The sequence below is a fragment of the Manduca sexta genome, chromosome 3, assembly GCF_014839805.1.
Source record: "Manduca sexta isolate Smith_Timp_Sample1 chromosome 3, JHU_Msex_v1.0, whole genome shotgun sequence".
Taxonomy (NCBI): domain Eukaryota; kingdom Metazoa; phylum Arthropoda; class Insecta; order Lepidoptera; family Sphingidae; genus Manduca; species Manduca sexta.
This window is the reverse complement of record NC_051117.1, coordinates 5,168,698-5,188,041: the sequence shown is the minus strand read 5'-3', so window position 1 is coordinate 5,188,041 and position 19,344 is coordinate 5,168,698. Positions and strand designations below refer to the sequence as shown.

At 32.0% G+C, this 19,344-nt stretch overlaps 3 protein-coding genes and 1 non-coding gene across 7 annotated transcripts in view; 2 read left to right on the top strand and 2 right to left on the bottom strand.

The window, feature by feature from the left end:
- The window catches only part of LOC115443832 (dual specificity protein phosphatase CDC14C), a 38,051-nt gene extending 33,331 nt beyond the window's left edge, over positions 1 to 4,720 (bottom strand). The window contains exons 1-2 of the mRNA XM_030169414.2: positions 4,043 to 4,720; positions 37 to 204 (exon numbers count right to left, since the gene is read on the bottom strand). Of these exons, the coding sequence (XP_030025274.2) occupies positions 37 to 82 (46 nt within the window). The 5' untranslated portion in view covers positions 83 to 204; positions 4,043 to 4,720. The remainder of the gene's footprint in view (positions 1 to 36; positions 205 to 4,042) is intronic.
- Positions 4,721 to 5,335: 615 nt separating this feature from the next.
- LOC115443826 (pyrroline-5-carboxylate reductase) lies at positions 5,336 to 14,630 on the bottom strand. 2 transcript variants are annotated; one of them, XM_030169404.2, is made up of 7 exons: positions 14,425 to 14,630; positions 8,855 to 8,938; positions 8,300 to 8,370; positions 7,186 to 7,368; positions 6,501 to 6,713; positions 5,948 to 6,149; positions 5,336 to 5,589 (listed from the first exon to the last, which is right to left on the bottom strand). In XM_030169404.2, exons 1-7 carry the CDS (start codon positions 14,432 to 14,434, stop codon positions 5,510 to 5,512), a joined length of 843 nt encoding a protein of 280 aa, XP_030025264.1. In that variant the 5' UTR covers positions 14,435 to 14,630; the 3' UTR covers positions 5,336 to 5,509. The 2 variants fall into 2 exon arrangements, with proteins under 2 accessions (XP_030025264.1, XP_030025265.1); XM_030169405.2 differs by lacking the exon at positions 14,425 to 14,630 and adding an exon at positions 9,921 to 9,992.
- A 2,549-nt stretch (positions 14,631 to 17,179) lies between these two features.
- Trnad-guc lies at positions 17,180 to 17,251 on the top strand. The gene has a single exon. It is a non-coding gene; the product is annotated as a tRNA-Asp (tRNA).
- Positions 17,252 to 18,391: 1,140 nt separating this feature from the next.
- LOC115440460 (ankyrin-3) overlaps positions 18,392 to 19,344 on the top strand; it is a 137,389-nt gene continuing 136,436 nt past the window's right edge. The window contains exon 1 of one of the 3 annotated variants that reach the window (XM_037439525.1): positions 18,392 to 18,660. In XM_037439525.1, coding sequence (XP_037295422.1) covers positions 18,565 to 18,660 — 96 coding nt within the window. In that variant the 5' untranslated portion in view covers positions 18,392 to 18,564. The remainder of the gene's footprint in view (positions 18,661 to 19,344) is intronic. The other 2 variants (XM_037439513.1, XM_037439517.1) reach the window with 2 other exon arrangements.

The window sequence follows — 19,344 nt, the reverse complement described above, 5'->3', positions numbered from 1 at the left end:
TGGAACACACTACAACCTGTTGTATGAATCACTTACCTTTTATTATTTCTGTAGATGATATAATGACATCGTTTTCATCCATTCTCGCTTTGTAACACAGTAACGTCGATGTTTTCTTTATTTTGAATGATTTTTGCTAACACCACACAAGCATATCTTGATTGTTTCTATCTTGTATCCATCTGGGTGAACGTGTTTTTGCATCTGTAAAAGAAATAATATAGTAATTAAAAGTCTACTATATATGGTTGATGATATTTGAATGTTTGTAATAATTGACGCATAAACCGATTAATGGATTTAAATGAAATTGGCAAGCATACAAACTCTTCCTGGGTCCAGCATTTATTCCTAGAAAAGTGCAGAGTGCAGCTTATTCTCCGAAAAAGCAACATTCTCACGGATAGAGTGTGAAAAAATCCGTGTAATTAGTAATTCAAATATTCTCACGCATTCTGACACTTTGGTGCAATACTTCTGTTATGAGTTATACCTATTGTGTTAACTGTTTTTGTGAGGTTCGATTCCACCCATATCCTAAACAAATATTTGCGGATAGCACTGTCTCAGCGCGGGAATCGAATCCGCGAGTTCTTGGTATCGAAGCCGCTTCATGGCCCGCTACGTCACGTGCATTAACAAACTAGGTTATTGAACACCAATAGGTCATTAGGTGGTCAAGGTGTGAAAAATGTGTGTAATGCTGTACAAGTGACTGCTGTAGGTAAATATTTTTACCGAAGGATTTGTGCATATTTCTAGGTATTGTCTTACGGCATTACCACAATTTTATTATTCTTTTAAGTTATTAAACGTAGTCATTGGCTTGAGATTTATAAAACAAAGTTTATTACATTGGAATTTAAACTTTTGCTTTTGGAATTTATTCATAATTAATGGAATCAAAACAATTTGTAGTTAGAAAGTAACACCACTCTAAAACTGAAATTTTCTAACACTAATTACTTCTAGTGTTTACACAGACGTTTAGAACAGCGACAGACGGTGATGTGGGCAGGCAGGTTTCCTAATACCGACATATAGAAAGTGGTTTATATCCTATGGATATGTTTTGCAATGTTTAGTCATTTGAAGCAAATCCGTTTCTTGCTGTATACTAAGTTTTGTTTAAACAGTTTAGCGTCAGTTTAGTCACAGAATGTGACTACTACTTTTATATTATAAACAAGAAATATGTGTACTGTGGGAGAACCTTATTTAAATGAATAAATAAGTAAATGCAGTTGATTAAGACTGTTATTACATTAATAAACTTTTTGTTGTCTTATTAAAGTATCTGATTATTTGCACTATAAGCTGAAGGATACAATTCAATAGTAAATTAGAAACTCAAATGTTGCAGTAAACTTGTTGTTACATTCAAAATATAAGGGCACTGAAAACGCGGCGAGCACGCGTATCAATAACCATTGTCTTGCTTATATAAAAAAAAAGTGTGCTAAGTGTCTTATTCTAAAGACACATTTTGATTATTTTCCTTTATTAGTTTATCAGAGCTAATCTGCAAAAAGGCTGAATGCATTTTCACAATACTTCCAATAGTCAGTATACAAATGACACTCCTTATGTATGTCAACTAAGCTAAATTACAGACTTTTATGCTAACTGGCCCTCTAATATCTACTTAAAAGTAATTTTCATTGAATCTAGATTGAGCCATATTCTTATTGTTTTGTAGTTTTTGTTGTGAGACATGGACATATCAATAAGCCCAAAGTTAAAAACATATATATTTGACAACGCCAATTGTTGTAGGGCTTGATAATTTAACCTAAGGACTAATTGTCCACAAGAGATTTGCTAAATTCACTGTTACTTGACCAAGCCTTCATAGAATTACAGACTGAATAAATAATATTAGATTTCATTTATGCACAGTGAATTTTCAATAGACTAGCAGGTAATGTAAATAACCCGAACCGTTTTTATAGAACATAAATTAGCATGCAATCAAAACAAAATAATTTTAAGTAGGTGACATGCAATGAAATCTGTATAACATCCAGTATTTTTTTTTACAAGTACTACAAGTTTTAATGAGTCATTTTTTTCATTTTCATAGGTAGATTAGCCGATCGCACACCTGCATTCTCATTGTCATATGTTTTGTGCTTTTCTAAGGGTAAAGTTAAAATTATCATTAACAGATTTTAAACATTATTATTTATTATTAAATTGTATGCTAAGAAACAGGTTGCTTTTCTGATAGTAACCATAACCTCATATGTAATATGGTTTAACCCTACTGTTTGATAGCAAAATACACAAATTGGATTATAAATCTGGACACACTACTAAATTGTTATAAAGCAGATAGCTAACTACAGTAACTACGTAAGTTACCTTGGATTTTACAATGCCAAGGTCAAATTGCAGTCAACTATCATACATTTTGATTGATACTAAATATAGCATATTTTTAAGGAGACAATAACTATAGAATATGATTAAGATAAATTTGATAACATTGATCTATAAATATATATATGTTAATTAAACACAAGAGATAACATAGTTTAAATGGCCTTAATTCTATATATTAGGAATTACAATAATACCATCTGAATTCTCATTCAATTTGAATTGTAAAAATCTAACCATTTAAGTTTTTATGAAATTATAATAAAATAATACATTTGACAATACCAATGTGAACCTTATCTATAAGTAAATATTACAATATAGTAAACTGATAATGTTCTATATTACATTACAGTAAAAACATAAGGAATGTATATGAAGTTATCACATTTGATAAACTATAATATATTATTGACAACAATAGACATATAAACCATTGTATTTATTAAAAACAAGAATAATGTAACAAAACTCTGAATAAAAATAAAACATAATTAAAACTGATATTATTGTAAAGATATTGTAGCCTATATGCCAGTGGCCTAATCAATGTGAAAACAGAATACTTCAACTTTTATAATTAGTAGGAAACTAGCTTTTATCACTCATATGCTTACATCTGGATGCATTCTTTGCAGATGGTTTGCATTTATGAAGATGATTGTCTCATCCAACTATGAGGAATGTTAATTTGTAAATCTACTCTATTCATCAATGGAAACTGTTCAATATGAGTCTATGACTTATAATATAATGACAGTCATAAAATCTAGCTAAACTTAATAAAATCACTAAATTAAAATAAAAATGTAATTTATTATAATTGACTTGAGAGCTAAGTATATCTGTATGTTTATATCATCCACAATTTAAAATAGAAATGACGATCTAGGAAAAGGCTCAATTGTGCCAAATTAACAATGTAGTATAAGTATATCCCAAAAATTCAATACGGAGTATATAATACTTGTTAAATTATTAAGTATCCATTATTAAGTGTTAACAAACAGTCTGTAGGTTAATTTTTTTTAAACAAATCAAAATAATAGTAATAGGTGCCCACATATTTTTAGACACAGTCCTCCAAAAGATTTAAGTTGTTCCAAGTGAAGAATTGTAAGCACACACAACTTGCTTCAATATCTTTCAAAATATTAGCACAATAATTTAACCTTGTCACTAGTTCTGAAAGATGATATGTTTGTATGTTTATTATTGGTATTATTGGTACTTACTTAGTCATATCTGAATATAGTTTGTGATTTTATCTTTATGCAGATTAAATATTTTGTATTAATGGAATCCAATATCCTTTAGAGATCAGGTTTCTAATAAGTGAAAAAAATATAGCAGTTCTTTCAAGTGTGTCCTTATAAAATAGTAAATAGATTCAGTATGTTTATTAGCTTATTTGTAATGTATGAATCATCTTGTGTTGTACAAGAAGCTCTATGTTTTATAGTTATTGATTATTTACAAAGATAATGCCCTATGAGGAAACACAATCCTGATATTGGTAATTGATTGGTACATGTTCAGTAGTTATCATAAATAGTTATTGCATGAATGATAAAAACTTTTGCCACCACATCATCTGGCGAAACTGCATGCAAGGAAATGTCAAAGGAACCAGAATAAGAAAAAAATAGTGAATACTTACCAGTAAATAGCAACTGGAAATATGGCAAATTTCCAATTAATATTAGCAGATAACGTTTCCGAATCTGAACAAAACTTGCAACAACTATTGGAACATTATAACACTAGCGATCACAGGAAGTTAACCACACAAAAATATAGACTTATAGGCAAAAAAACACTTTGTTCTTATAAGTAGATGACGGTAACGCTAGCATGTCGCGTAATTTCGTTCATTGTAGTGTTAAGACGAAGCAGACTTCGTCGTCAAAGGCGCGTAGGAGTCTCTTTATTAATCAGCGTGGGTCGATTCCTTTACTCGAAATATAAGGTCAAGTCTGCTCGCACCGAATCTGCGGAGCCTTCGCGCCACTGAATAAGACTTGCATTCTATTTGTTTCTAATAGGGACGGCGAACCGCGGCGGCTTAACTACACCAATAACATGTAAACAGAACCACTGAAAAGCACCGGGCGTGACAAATAACAATACGAATGGTTGCGCCGCAGCAAGGTCGCGGATCCACGTTCAGCCTGAATGCAATTTAATTGATTTAATTCAATTCAGTCCTCTCCATTTAGAGAAGTGACGTTTCATTTTATTTTATACTTGAGCCGTTGAAAACGGAAGACAAAAAACTCGTTTCCAATCCGACTGCTCACAGATTATGCTTAGAATTATCTGTCAACGATTGTTTTGTAGTGACATCTATAAGTCTTGACATAAAGAAAAATGGTAAAAGCTTTAAAATGATTTAAATATAGATGACGCTACTTGAAGAACCGTCATTAGCGACATCTGTTTTTCTTACTACAAAATAGTTAAGTGGTATTTACTATTACGTTATTAAATATAGATGGCACTATTTGAAACCTAGATTTTATATTATTCAATAGATGGCGCTTTTCTGTATAGTTTGGGTATACTATTAACAGATGGCGCTATATCAAAAGTAGTTTTCACAAAATCATAATAGATGGCACTACATAAAATGTAGTTTTATATAATTTCAATAGATGGCGCTATATTATATGTAGTTTTCTTGTAATTATAATAGACGGCGTGTTTGCAATATTTATACTAATACGTAATCTACCTCTCATAATATTTGACTTGTCCACATATAACGTTTGTTTTGTGGTACCTTAAAAATTATAACTGTGAATGTGGTATCTACTTAGTACTTTTATTTGCACGTAAGTGAGGTAAAACCAAATAAATACTTGTATGAAACAAGTTCTCGACACCATAATATGTAGAGCAGTAGTTTGACGCTGCCTTGTTTGCAAAGAGGTATCTACAATAAAATAAAAGATAAAAAAATAAATTTACTTTATAGCTTAAAATTAAGACGTTATTTTTTAACAAATTGAGATTGGATGCAAATGGCACTTTGAATATAGTAGGTAGGTACACTAATAACATCAACATATGCAAGACTACGTATCACAATATTGCATCTTGCAGAAAATTATTGTATTGTGTGTTGCTAGTTATTCAGTTGTTTGTTTACTACTGTACATCTTTCTTTAGCGGCCATCACTGCACCGATGACTGCTGACCGGAATCCTGAAATTTAATTGTGTAAATAAGCTTATTTCGATATGCCTTATTTCAAATTCTACCTTGTACCTAATTCATGCTAGACATGCATAGCATCACGAAAATTAATGATAGCGTCGTTTGCCTTGTCTGAAGTGTAAATTCTAAGGGTGTCCTTAGACAGTAAACTAAGTAAATAAATCAGATCGTTATTGGAATATCAAAAATGCACATAAAAAAGTTATTTTCATTACACATCGAAAATGTTAACTCGCCAGCCGTTGCAGTGACCCAAAAATCGCAATAAGGAATACGCGGTGTCCAGAATATTCAAACAGCTAATGAGGGATATAGGTAGTTAAAATTTCATAGATAAGATGAATACCATGTTGTTCTAAGTGATAAGTTCCCTCTGCAGTCGACCCAGCGGGGCTGGTGACATTATCCTTCAGGACTGCCGGGTGGCCTCCCGTCCGCAGCATCGCAGCTGCTCCCAGGGTGGTCTGCCCCGCCAGTTTTAAAGCCAGGTCCCGAGGAAGACCGCACCGGACCCCACCCTCAGCCAGAGATTCTATTAGCATGTAGACCTGAAATAAACGAAAAACAAGTAAATTAAATAAGACTTCAGTGTGTAACTTGGTTTTATATCTAAAAAAGGATACTTTGGTTAAAAAAAATGTTTCGTGAATTTTAGTACTTGATATAAATAATGTAGCAGTCGGGAATTTGTGCATTACAGTACAAATACAGCGATCAACAATAAATGGCGATTATTGTTAATTATTTACATAATCCCTTAAACGTATGTTGGTCACACTATAATAATAATATCTTTTTTTTTCTAAGTATAAAATGACATTTTATCTATCAATGGCCGACCCAAATCCATGACAGCATTCGTATGCAATAAACTTTCGCTCCATACAACAGTAACTCACATAAGCAGGACCACTTCCACTCAACGCTGTAACAGCATCCATCTGATACTCGGGCACTTCGTCACACGTGCCCACCGCACTGAACAGTTGGTTTGTGAGCTTCGCGTCTTCAGCAGTCGCCTTGGACCCTCGGCTCAGAGCAGCAGCGCCTTCTTTGACAAGAGCTGGTGTGTTTGGCATCACGCGTATGACTCTAGCCTCGGGAGGAAGTACCTGGGGATTAAAGATTTGATTTACTGATGCTTCAAGTATAATACGGTAATACCGATATAATAATATGGTACTTATCTAAATACAAATTAAGGAAACACTCTAAATTCTTTAGGTAGTCAGTTGCTTACAATCTGCTGAGAATGAGTTAGGACGGTTCATTTCTATATTTCTAAACAAACTCTCCCAGACCAATATTATAAATTTAATCAAAGGGTGTACCACTCGTGAATATCAAATAAAAATAGGCCACGTGTAGTAGCTTTTATTTGGAAAGGTAATCACAGTCGCAATATAAAGTAAGCAAGGAATAAGTTCTAAATAGTTTGGGAAAGACTTTATGAAACTTAAAATGTAAATTAGACGGATCCTTTCAATTTTTGACTTAGCGTGAAGATGATACTTGAAACACATACCGAAACTCGTGAGAATACTATTGAACACATTGAAAAGAAAACGATATTTTTATTTTTACCTTCTCAATAGACGCTATCGAGATGCCCATAGCGACAGATATGAACAGTTTGTTCTTGGCCTCGGGTAGATCTTTAATTTCCTTCAACGCTGGCACCACCACGTCAGGCTTCACGGAAACTATCACGACTTCTGATCGCTCCACCACTGGCTTGTTTTCAAATAGCGCCGTTGCTCCTAATTTCTGAAATACAATTACAATAAATGTGTAGTGTTGCTTTATAATTTAGAAGTATAAAAGCGAAATTAATTTTAAAGTTATAAGCAATTAAGCACCTACATAAATATAATTGATAATATTCGGTAATAGTATTATTAAAAATAATAACCAAAATTTATTTGTCTTTCTGTTTGTTAGTATGTTGGAAGTTCGATTCGCGTAATATGTTAAAAGCGAACGCATTAAAATCTTGGAATATAGAGCCTCGTTATAGTTTACATTCCATATTATTTTGTCAAATTGGGTAGTTATTTGTTACATTTTAATATAATAATGTAATTATTCATATAAAACTGGCTCTATTAAAGTAGCCAATATGTTATAATATAATGTTGCATTGGTATTTGGTAAATACATATAAAATTTCTATTTATTTAATTTTGTACATAATTCAGTAAAAGACGTAATATGTTATCATAATGATAAGAGATAGGAGTGACTTAACATTAAGACGGAGACAATGTTTGCAAACTAAACTATATTTATAGTTATAAAATACTTAATATGTTGTAAATATTTGTCGAGATAAGTAACATAAACGTTTGGTAACTTTGGCCACGATGGCTGTTTCAGAAATACTGAGGTTAGCAACCAGCTAATGAGTTTGTTAAGGAGATTTGACTTTATGACAACAGGTTGCAGACAATATATTTTATGAATTTTATTTTTTGTTTATAATTGATTCGGACTACTATTTGTGTTGTGTGTTGTTATAACCATTTACCTGCCAACCAAAACTTTTCGATTTAAGGAAAATATAAACTTAGGTCATAATTACAGTTTCTGATTCGCCGGTACACTAACTTGTTTATTTACTCACATGACCAACTATTTTTTTGGTTAACTTTTTTTAAAATATAAAGCCACGATAATGATTTTGTGGTTCTTATTTTACCTTAAAGGCCTCCGCGCTTACTGTGTCCGATGGATGACAACTGGCTGTGATTTCATCGGGTTTTGCCAAACCTGTAAGTCATACACAAAATATAAACAACAAATTACTAATCCGAAAATACATACACCATTTTTAGGGGGTCGTCGATACTCAAGATACGATGCCAGATGGGTAATCGCCTATAGGTATTCTATGGCTCCACTAATAACGAAGGTTCTTCTGTGGCGAATAAAATCATAAAACTACCATTTCAATTAGAATTGGGAAGAGGAATCATACAATTAATGGACCAAAGAGATTTAAATCAAAATGTCTCATGCTCGTTAAGAATTAGAATACTTAGGTACCAGCATTTTTCCAAATTGTTTGACATAGGTATCAAGCATTTATAAATAGCAAGCCAATAAGGTTTCATTATTGATTTATAGACGGCAAGGAATAATCGGTCCTCAGAACAACAATTTCTTGATCTAAGGATCGGTTGATAATATTGTTTCTGTGTTGCGAAGAGTGTGGATAGTGATAATTCAAAATTAAACTATAATAGTGGTTTACCAGCTGAGATAAATCCATTGGCCAAGGCGAAGGCCAGTCTGCCGCCGCCGATGAATCCGATTTTCATTGCTTCGGTTAAAGATACTGGAAGGAGAACACAACGTCATGTTAAATTATAAAGAATGCTGCTTGAACGGAATAATACTTTCATTATCTAAGTGCTTCAATAGTTCGGAATGAATAAAATCAAGTGGCTATTATATACATGGGACGTTCAGTCAATTACCGATGCAATTATCCGTATATTTATAATAAATCTGAAATACAAAGAGAATGTAAACACTACGTTTGTCGAAATTTTGAAATATAACTGACAATTTTTAAAGGAAACTCCTTACATATTATTAAATATTGATATAGATGAAAATATACAAGAAGAACACGTATCTAATATCTACCAACAAGATTTAATAATACACATGTGTTTAAAGTGTATATTTTGTAAATTATGGTTACCACGGCCAAATAATATTGAAAACGAAAATGATGAATAATAACAAACAAAAATTAAAATACTAATATGACCGTAGCGGTCATATTTAGATAAAGATTATTGTGTAAAACATGTGACATTGATATTTGCCAGTTAAGGAAAAAATAAGTTAACATTACTTGTAAAATTATTAAATAATGATAATCTACCATATTATATAAGTATACCGGTAAGAGGTAGAATAAGAACCAGTAATAACGCTGTGCTGCTGCCTGTTGTCAATAATAAAATTCAAGGACATGATGTAATTGTACAAAATATTATGTACAAACATTTAGCACTTGAATTCGCAAAACCATTTGATGTTTACAATGAAATATATATTAAATGGAATGAATAGGAAGTGACTTATATGACGCAGGAAGGTACTCAATATGAGTACTTACCTACATAATATAAGACTTGATTAACTCTCAATATTAAAAAAAAAACAGGACATTTCTAACCAGCAAAGATCTACAAAGGAAGTTGATAAATATTGAAATTACAGCTCTAGGTTTTTGGCGTCGAAAGCGTGAGTAATCTGTGCCATGTGGATGTAAGTAGATGTGGTATCTAAAAATAGAGACTTACGTTAACTGTGATAAATGTATGGATCGACGTGCGCTCGCCTCAGAGCTTCCACAATGACTGAGATAGTTTTTTCGTGAGAAGCCTTATCTCCATTATCGCATTATCGTTGTAATAACAAGCAATAGTTACGATCGATATGTTATACTTTGTTTTAATGTATGTATAATTTATTATAAATCACAATTGATGAGTTAGTATTAAAGCTTTGATTGAAATAATTAGATTAGATAGATAAATTGAGCAATACTTCATGTGCGCTCGCTTAGGTTCCGTGTAAATTTAATTTATGTACCCCTTCTCTATAATATTGTTTGGATCTATCCCATAATATGTTTATTAATGTTTCGGAATAAATATTAAAATATAAATCGGCTCAGTCGTTGTATGGAATGCTTCAGCACATTAGCAGACTTTACTTACGTGTTTTTTGTTACGCATAATTTGATGTAGAGAGTAGAGACCAAAGGAATAATTCTTAATATATTCTTAATGTAGTATGTATATGTCGCGTCCGCTCAGTCGTTATATGAATGCGCGAGCACATTAACAGTCTCTACTTAGGTTCTTTTTGTTACGCATAATTGGATGTAGAGATGAAACGAATAAATCTTAATATTTTCTTAATGCCATTATGTTATTATATTCATGATATTTGGAATGTTAACTATAGAAAATTTTATACATATAAGTTATGGATTGCATTTATATTATATAAAAATTTAAATACCGATCAGAACATAAACTTTACTTAAGCCCTAACGCTAGAAAACAATGTGCTAAGCGTATTTTTAGAAACTATCTATTTAAAATTAATAACACAGATACAAAAAAAATATAGCAACTTGTTTATGAAAAATGTATCTACTTTTGTAGTGTCAAATTTTAACAATGCGGGTATTGTTTCATTAATTACAGAATGAAAATGTCTCTAAAATTGTTGATTCCACGCATCTCTTCCTAAACTTAGTACATTTCATTTAAATTTCGAACCCATACACTTAAATCTCACAATTTAATAAGGTATATTTTTGTGAATTTACCGTTCGCTTTAACGGTGAAGGAAAACATCGTGAGGAAACCTGCACATCTGAGAAGTTCTCTATAGGAATTTCGAAGGTGTGTGAAGTCTACCAACCCGCACTAGGCCAGCGTGGTGGACTAAGGCCTAATCCCTCTCAGTAGTAGAGGAGGCCCGTGCTCAACAGTGGGCAAGCATATAATACAGGGCTGATATTATTATATATTATTATATTTTAAGTGGAAATTTACAAAAGGCCGAAAATCGATTTTCTCAAGAAGTTATTCGTAGTTTATATTCCCGTCCGTAACTCGTGCGCCGTGAAAGTATGGAATGTATGCTCAAGACCCTTTGTTCGGGATGGGCCATAAATAAAAAGATGCCTAACAAAAATCATCACTAAACATAAATTAGGGATAAAAAAGTTGTAATGATTGACCATAATTGAACCTACAGTCCTTCTCACCGGACTGCCAAGAATACTTACTAATACTGCGTGGTGATTGCCCCTAGAACTACTAGGTACGAGGTACATAGTATTCTGATTATTATATTATGTAAGCAATATGGTTGTAATCAACAAACGTTATGATATAACGCTCACAACGATATTAATAAACCTTCATAGATATTCATAGTATAGTCGTGTTTGTTCAGTAATTTGTCACAATTGGCTACTCACAGTCAACCTTGGGCAGTTTGCTGAGCTAATAAAAACAACTAAAAGGCAATCGTCGATGTGAATAAAGGCTATTGTATATTCTACGCAAAATTAGAGTGTTTGTTTAGTGAGGAAATGACATGAATAATAAAGTAGTTTACTTAGAGGGATAGACGCTAAGTATTTGACTGACTCAGGACTGTTATCATGGGAATGGTTTGATAGAAAATTGTTTTAACATTATTTACAGCGAATAGTGATCGATTCTTGGATGGAGCAACTGAAACGACTGCGATTTTCGATATTAATAACACGACGGAATTGTTTGGGTATGAGTTTTCTAACGTGTTGCAGAAAACAATTGCCTTAGCTTTTACGACCGCGCGCCTGCACGATGTAAACACTATCTGCAGAATCTGGTCTTGATAAAATCGTGTTAGACAATACATACAAAAACCTAAACCCAAGACCTCCCGCTCTGTAACTCATATCTTCTACTATACCAAAGGCGACTCTACAATCTACATCACAAAGGGATTTAACGAATATTGGCGAAGTGTGGTATCTCTAGTTAACCGTGCCGTTCCTGCCTGCCCTCTCTAGAATGAAAGGTGTGAATGTGTAGATATATGGATTACGAATGAATAAAAAAATTAATTTAGGTATGATCTTAATTTTAATACTTAGTATTTTTTACGCCTTAGTTATTTCTTAGATAATTGTTGCTATTTTACTTACGGTAGGCGTTACATTTGTACCAACTACGAATTTAGTACTAACTGCTACATGAAATATACAAAATGGAATTATGAAGCCTGTTTGATAAGATCCAAATAAATTTTATCTTTCAGTTATCGTATTAAATCTCCAATTTATAATGTATATATAGTACTCATTTTATCTCAATTTTATTACCATTTATTTGGGAGCATAGATGAGAGTTTGACTTTTGTATTTAGTCTGCTTATACATTTATGTGACAGATTATGAAACAAGCTCTTATCTCGCTGAATATTGTAGTACAGTGGTTCTCAAACTTTTTAAATGACGGAACCCTTTTGGGAAGCAAAATACTTGATGGAACTCTACAATAAAACAATTTATTTTATACGCGCGCTCACAAGTATACTACCCGCTCGTTTTAAGTTTGCCGCTGGCGATAGGTATGATGTTCGAAAAGTAGCGTCAGCAAAACATAATATAAAAATATTTTTTATTTAATTGTAACAATAAAAATTGTGTACGTACATATTTGGGTAAAACTATGACACATTATAAGTTTTGTTGTCACGTGGGGGAGGGTACGCGCATTTCACAGACCGGTAAACTTAGAGCGAACGGGTTGTACAAGTATAAAATTGTTGATACCAAACTTATGAGATATTGTACCAGCTATTATAACACATGTTTCTACAAATACAAATAAATAAATAAATAACGTTCATAGCGTTTTGCCTCCGCGCGGCCGCGGAGCGACCAGAGAGAGGTGTTTTGTTTTTTTTTTCTAAATTCTTGCGGAACCCCGACAGAGGTATCACGGAACCCTAGGGTTCCGCGGAACACACTTAGAGTATAGCTGTTGTAGTACAATCAACGAAATTTACTGTGACATAGTGCTTACTGTAGGGATATCATGATTTATGTCTTTGATATTAAAGAAATACTACACCTAATATTATGGTTCATCGTAACATTATCTTATAATATTAATTACCAACACGTCACCTGTAAAAGTAACAAGTCCTTATTCACTGGCATCACCTATACCTACAATATATAGGATTGACCTTTATATTTTCAGTAATTTTAAAATTAACGTTAGGAGTCTGTACGATCCCTTCTAGGACCTAACAGAATATCAGTCTTGTTTATTGTTGTTGACAAAGAAACAATCAAACTTGCCTCAGGAATTCACTATCAATTTTTCTCTCGAGCTCTGTACGACCAGGGTGCCATCAACCGAGTTCCACGCGTCAATAGCATCAAGTGGCTCAAATAACAAAGTTATTAGTCCACTTATTACCGGACCTTGATCTGACTTGACATCTATTGACTCGACGTTGGCTAGGCATGCGGTGTGATGCATAAAGTATTCATTTACATACACGCAGTCTACATCATGGAAAAATAATTAACGACAGATTACATATTATGTTCCTATATTTATTCCGTTCATATTTCGATCCCAGTCGAAGAAAATAGACAAAAATTCAAAGGCGTACGCGCGTATCCAGAATCAAATAACTGTGTTTCGATTTATTATTCTGGGCTATATATGTCTTTATTTGTTTATATGAATTAAAATGTAAATAGTAGGCGCATTACAGTAATGGTATATTTAATTACAACCACTTATCAATAGCCTTATATTATCTGGTTACTAATGAATAGATTACAGGTTTCCGTTCGAATCATATGTAACAAAACAAACAAAGGAATGTCATTTATTATACACAAACTATTGTGTTTAATTTGTGTACCGAAATTATAATTCATATAAACGTTTCGTACATTACATTCATACTAAGGTCATGTCATTCAGATTTCAGAGGGTAGAGCGTACTGCACAAGACAGTAAAATTACTTACCGATCCTATGCTAAAGAACAATGGAAATAATATCAAATATTCGTATGGAAATAAATAAACAAGACAATAATAATGGGAAAAAATATATCACAATGTCATTAGGATTTTTTATAATAGCTTTCTTTGTATTAGATTTATATGAAATTTTAAGTAATTATTTAAATTTTTTGCAACATTTGGAACCCATTCTAAAATAATTACATATTTTGCTAAATATCGCAAAATAAATATACTTACATTTAATCATTTTTGCTTATAACTTTTATCGTTAACACAATTTTTTCAATAAACCACTTGAACTTTGCACCTCTCTTCATAAAAATGTATCACATATAAATGTACTATATTAATCCTATATAGGTAATATAAAACTAAAATTATTTAATAAAACAGTGAACGTGTTAATCACTTGGAGTGCACGTCAATAACTAACAAAGCGATGGGTCCTAATGCTTTACCCTGTGCTGTAGTAGGTACTGATAGGGAAAATATTGTTTTAACAATGATAATGTATGACATATTTACATTATTATATATCACACCTTTACCTAAATGTATTAAAATATACCTTTTTTTTAATTAAATTAGGCGGAATATGTAACTGTACAATAAAAAATGGTTAACAATTTTAAAGTTTGTGCTCGCCGGAATACCTACGTTATGCTTTTGTAATTAATGTTAAATGAGTTTATTGTACCACTTAGGTACATACTTATTATTAGGAAACCATTTCGCAGTGTTGTGATGAATTCTTCGTTGGATATAGAATAAATACAGCAGATGTAAGTGTCTTAGTAAGAGTAAGAAGAAACTATATATAAGATACAGTAATAAATAGGTACTCAATGTAGTAGTCAGACATAAATGAACTTTTTAAATGATCAGTGTGAAGGTTTGAAAAATAGAAATAAATTTAATAACTCTTAATTTATTTAACGCGTTTATGAGAAAAATATTCATAACAAAAACACATCAATATAGTAACCCTAATTAATTGTTTTTTTTATATGTGCACATCAAAGTGACCGCTCTTGTACCCGAATTTTTGTGGCCAATACCGACCCTGCAAACTGTACCTGGACGCCGACCTATAATGGAAATGATGTAGGTTCTAGAGATAAATTGATAAACGCATTACTGTTGCAGGTTATTTAAATAATTAATACAAAATGTATGTTTTAATAAATCGGTAAGTAACTCATTTACCGAGAGCCGTTACCAGACAGAAAACTGATACAAATTGACTGCCGATAAGCATCCTTATCGGTCTACTACGGGTTCAAATCATAACTCTATTAAATTATATTGAACCGAATTTAACGAGCCCATGGAATATAGAGTGCGATTGTGCCCTATGGTTGTATTCTTGAACCATTCCTTGTTAATCAATAACGAATGCATTCTTTGAAAAAACGACATCATAACTATATAGGTTGTGCTTGCCCCTACAAAATGGCGCGCTAACTATATTTTGTTTTAAGCAATGTATTTGTATAAAATCAATTAAAATTATTATTAACGTACATATTAATAATTAAACATAATTAATTTTAATTTTATATGTATGTTTTTTTTAATGAATATGTAAAAATGTAAAAAAAAATACCTTTAAAATAAAGAGAATTTACAGTGTTACTTTTACTTTGGTTATTTAAAATTTTTATAATCTGGATTGTTTCATTTATTTCATAATGAAAATGTCACTTATACCGTTAAATCCATGCATACCCTCCTCCAGCACATATTATATTCATTTGCAACCGACACAATAACATAGACAATTTAAAAGGAACATTTTGGTAGATTAAAATTTTTAAAAAGATCTGATTTTTTTTAAAGCAATTATTCGAAGATATTTACATAATCCCGTCCGTATCTCTTCAGTCATAAACGTATGGAACAGATGCTGAAGGCAATTTGCTCAGAGGAAAGTCTTGAAAAATGCCCGACCCGGGATTCGAACCCAGGACCTCAGAGCGCTATTGCACCGGACATGCAATACAACTACGCCACCGAGGCTGTCATAATGTTTTACTTATGAGTTTTATTGTGGGTATGCTGAAAATTATAAGTAGGAAATCGGGAAGAAATAAATTGATTTACAGGAAAAAGTTATAGGAAAATTACAGGTATATCATTTATTAGATTTACTGAATTATGTCATTATCCAGTTAGGTAATGCTAAAATCAATTAATACTTACAATCGCTATCGATCACGTCAAAGCAATTTATCGTTCGGAATAAAGTTTGTTTACAATGCTTGCTTGCATATGACTACATTAGTAATGCAATGGAAATGATATAACGGAAGCAGAACCAGAAGATGACAAAAGAAAATCTTGACAGAAATGGAAGTGTCAGTACCTATGATGTAAAACAGTATTTTTAATTGTGTTAAGTATGTTTTCATATCTGGGATACAATGCCTTGCTTGTGTAATATGTAAGTATAGTAATATTCATGACAATCAGCTTAACAGTTTAGACTCCTCCTCCAATCGCCCATCCTCTCAATTTGTTAGGAAATGATATAAATTACAATCCTGTACTTACGTGCATAGTTTCTGCTGTTGGTCTCAGGTCAACATTGATTATAATAAGTAAGTATATACTTACATTACACCTACACTTTCAACAACATATATGTACACTTAGTACAGTATATTATGTTGTCGAGATAAAATGCATTAACTACTGTGCATTCCATGAGTAAATATAGTACTTGCAATTATTTCTTCCATTTATTAAGATTGTATTTGTTCATCTGATTACCGTTTTATATAAAGTACAAGTAGATTTTATAATTGACTTTGAAGGTAGTGCAATGCAATATAGCTATCTAAGTAGGGAGATTGCAGATTGATAAGCTTATATCGATTTTATTGTAAAAAGTCATTATATTTGGGTGGTGTCAAAGTATCAAATTTTGTATATTGTATTAGGATATCCAAGTAAAAGACATCTAATACGTAATTTCGTAATATTTGTTAAGTCTTCGGTAGTATAGTGGTCAGTATCCCCGCCTGTCACGCGGGAGACCGGGGTTCGATTCCCCGCCGGAGAGTCCCTTTTTGGATTTATTTAAAAGCATTATTTTTAATACGCAATGTTTTGTTTAAGATTTTATGTTGTACGGAGACATATATTCAAGACTTTAGATAATTTTTTAGCACTATGTCAAAACTATTTAGGTGATACGTATTTTTTTTATATCACCACTTATCTACTGCGAATGTGTTAGTTGTATGTCACATATGACTAAAAAAGACAATTTTACCATGAAATAATAACGCATTTGATCAATACATACCTATCTAGATTTCAGAAATCTCAATAAATTAAAATTTTTATACGTTGAACAATGTTTGGAACATAGCGCCCTCTATTTTAAATTAGATAAAATAGTTCATCGAATGCATTGTATACTTTTGATATTGTACACACAATCTGCAGATGGCGCTACTTAGTATCTTTTATAATAATTTGTAAATATTATAATATATAGAAAAAAAGTATAAATAATATGTAGTTGTATACTTCACATTGTATAATTTATCAAGTAATATTTTTACATAAACATTTTAATAAGATTTTTAAAATATTTCTAAGGTTTAATTTAGCTATGGTTCAATCAGAATAACGTCAGCAGATTCATAGACAAACGATATGGCGCGAAAGTTTGTATTTGCATTTTTAGTATTATATTTTTCTTTTTATTTTATACTTTCGTTTTATATCTACTCTATAAGGAAAAATAAATAAAATACATTAAACTGTTAGCGAACTATTGTACCTTCAAGTAATATACAAAATTACTCCAAAGTGATTTTTGTTTTAGGAGGTTAGTAAGTACTAAGTTCTATAACCATTTGAGATTGACTTTGTTTTATGATTGAAAAGTAGAAACTCGTATGATTTGTACACTTAATTAATATAGTGTTTGTAACTACATATGTACTTAAATATATGGATCAATATAACTGAATTAAGATTATCATAATAATAATATTATTATCATAATCTTAATTCCTATTATTTTTACCATAGACCCTATACGTATCTGCTTTAAATTATTACACATGTATACATTATAGAATATGGGAATAAACGGGATAAGGGGAGTCGGCAAAGGCGGTTACCGGGTGTCGGTTAGTTCATTCCCGGATTGGCTCGCTCTCTCCCTCCTGCGGTGAATTCGTTTCATTTTTCATTCGCGCTCAATGCGTCGGCCACTGCGACGCGTCGTGAGTTGTGACGGTCGTTTGTCTATGGGAGTGTTCGCTCGTATCGAATTTGTGAGAAATTATTTCATGTCCAGTGATATAGGCGTTATTATTACATATCTCGCATGACAGTGAATAAAAAAATAGTTTAAACATGGCGTTGGAGGGTGTAAAAAGTGAAAAAAGTGAAGAAAACAACGGCAACGTACCAGACGGCAAGGCGAACGGGATCGACAACAAAAGTAAACAGGTACAGATATGAGTTGCTATTTTATTTTTTTCTGCCGTTTAACACATACTTGCCGGTTGGAATTTTACTTACCGATGTGGAAAAATCTTTAACTATTTATCACAATAATCTCACGTAAGATTTTCATGGTTGTTATTTTATTTGAACGATTTATTGTGTCGGCCGGAGATGTTTTCGCGCAGATTTACGTCATGTGCCGAACCGGGATACTCTGGGCTAGGTGATCTCTAAACAGGGATATGACCTATTTCGAGCGTATGCGGCGTATTTTTTTTGTGTTACTGACGAATTCCGCTGAAATTCTTTGTCAGAGTAATTAATACAGACGTACGTAACATTTAACATACCGAGCTATTTACTAATTGCCAGATTTATACATTTATTCAAATTTTATCTGCAAATAAAGAACTATTGTCTGGTAGTTATATTTGCGTAATGTTTCAAGTTTGTTCAGAGAGATTTTCATATCAAAAGTTATCTCAGGTGTTATCAGTAGCAAATCTGTCAATTGCCTTCAAGGTTCCGATTTCAAATAGATAAAAAAAAATATGTTTTTTTCAAATGAGGTCTAAAACATATATTCATTTATGTTTGTCTTTATTAGTCTTTTATGTATTGCATTATTAATTATAATAATTGTCTGTACTGTCTTCTTAGATAATATCAGGATATTTATCAAAGGTG

Bases quoted from the DNA above. Each gene is read 5' to 3' on its own strand.
- LOC115443826 (XM_030169404.2), bottom strand. The intron at 8,371-8,854 runs GTAAACCACTAT...TATGACTTACAG, and splicing joins CAATGGATTTATCTCAGCTG to GTTTGGCAAAACCCGATGAA. The intron at 7,369-8,299 runs GTAAAATAAGAA...ATTGTATTTCAG, and splicing joins TAAGCGCGGAGGCCTTTAAG to AAATTAGGAGCAACGGCGCT.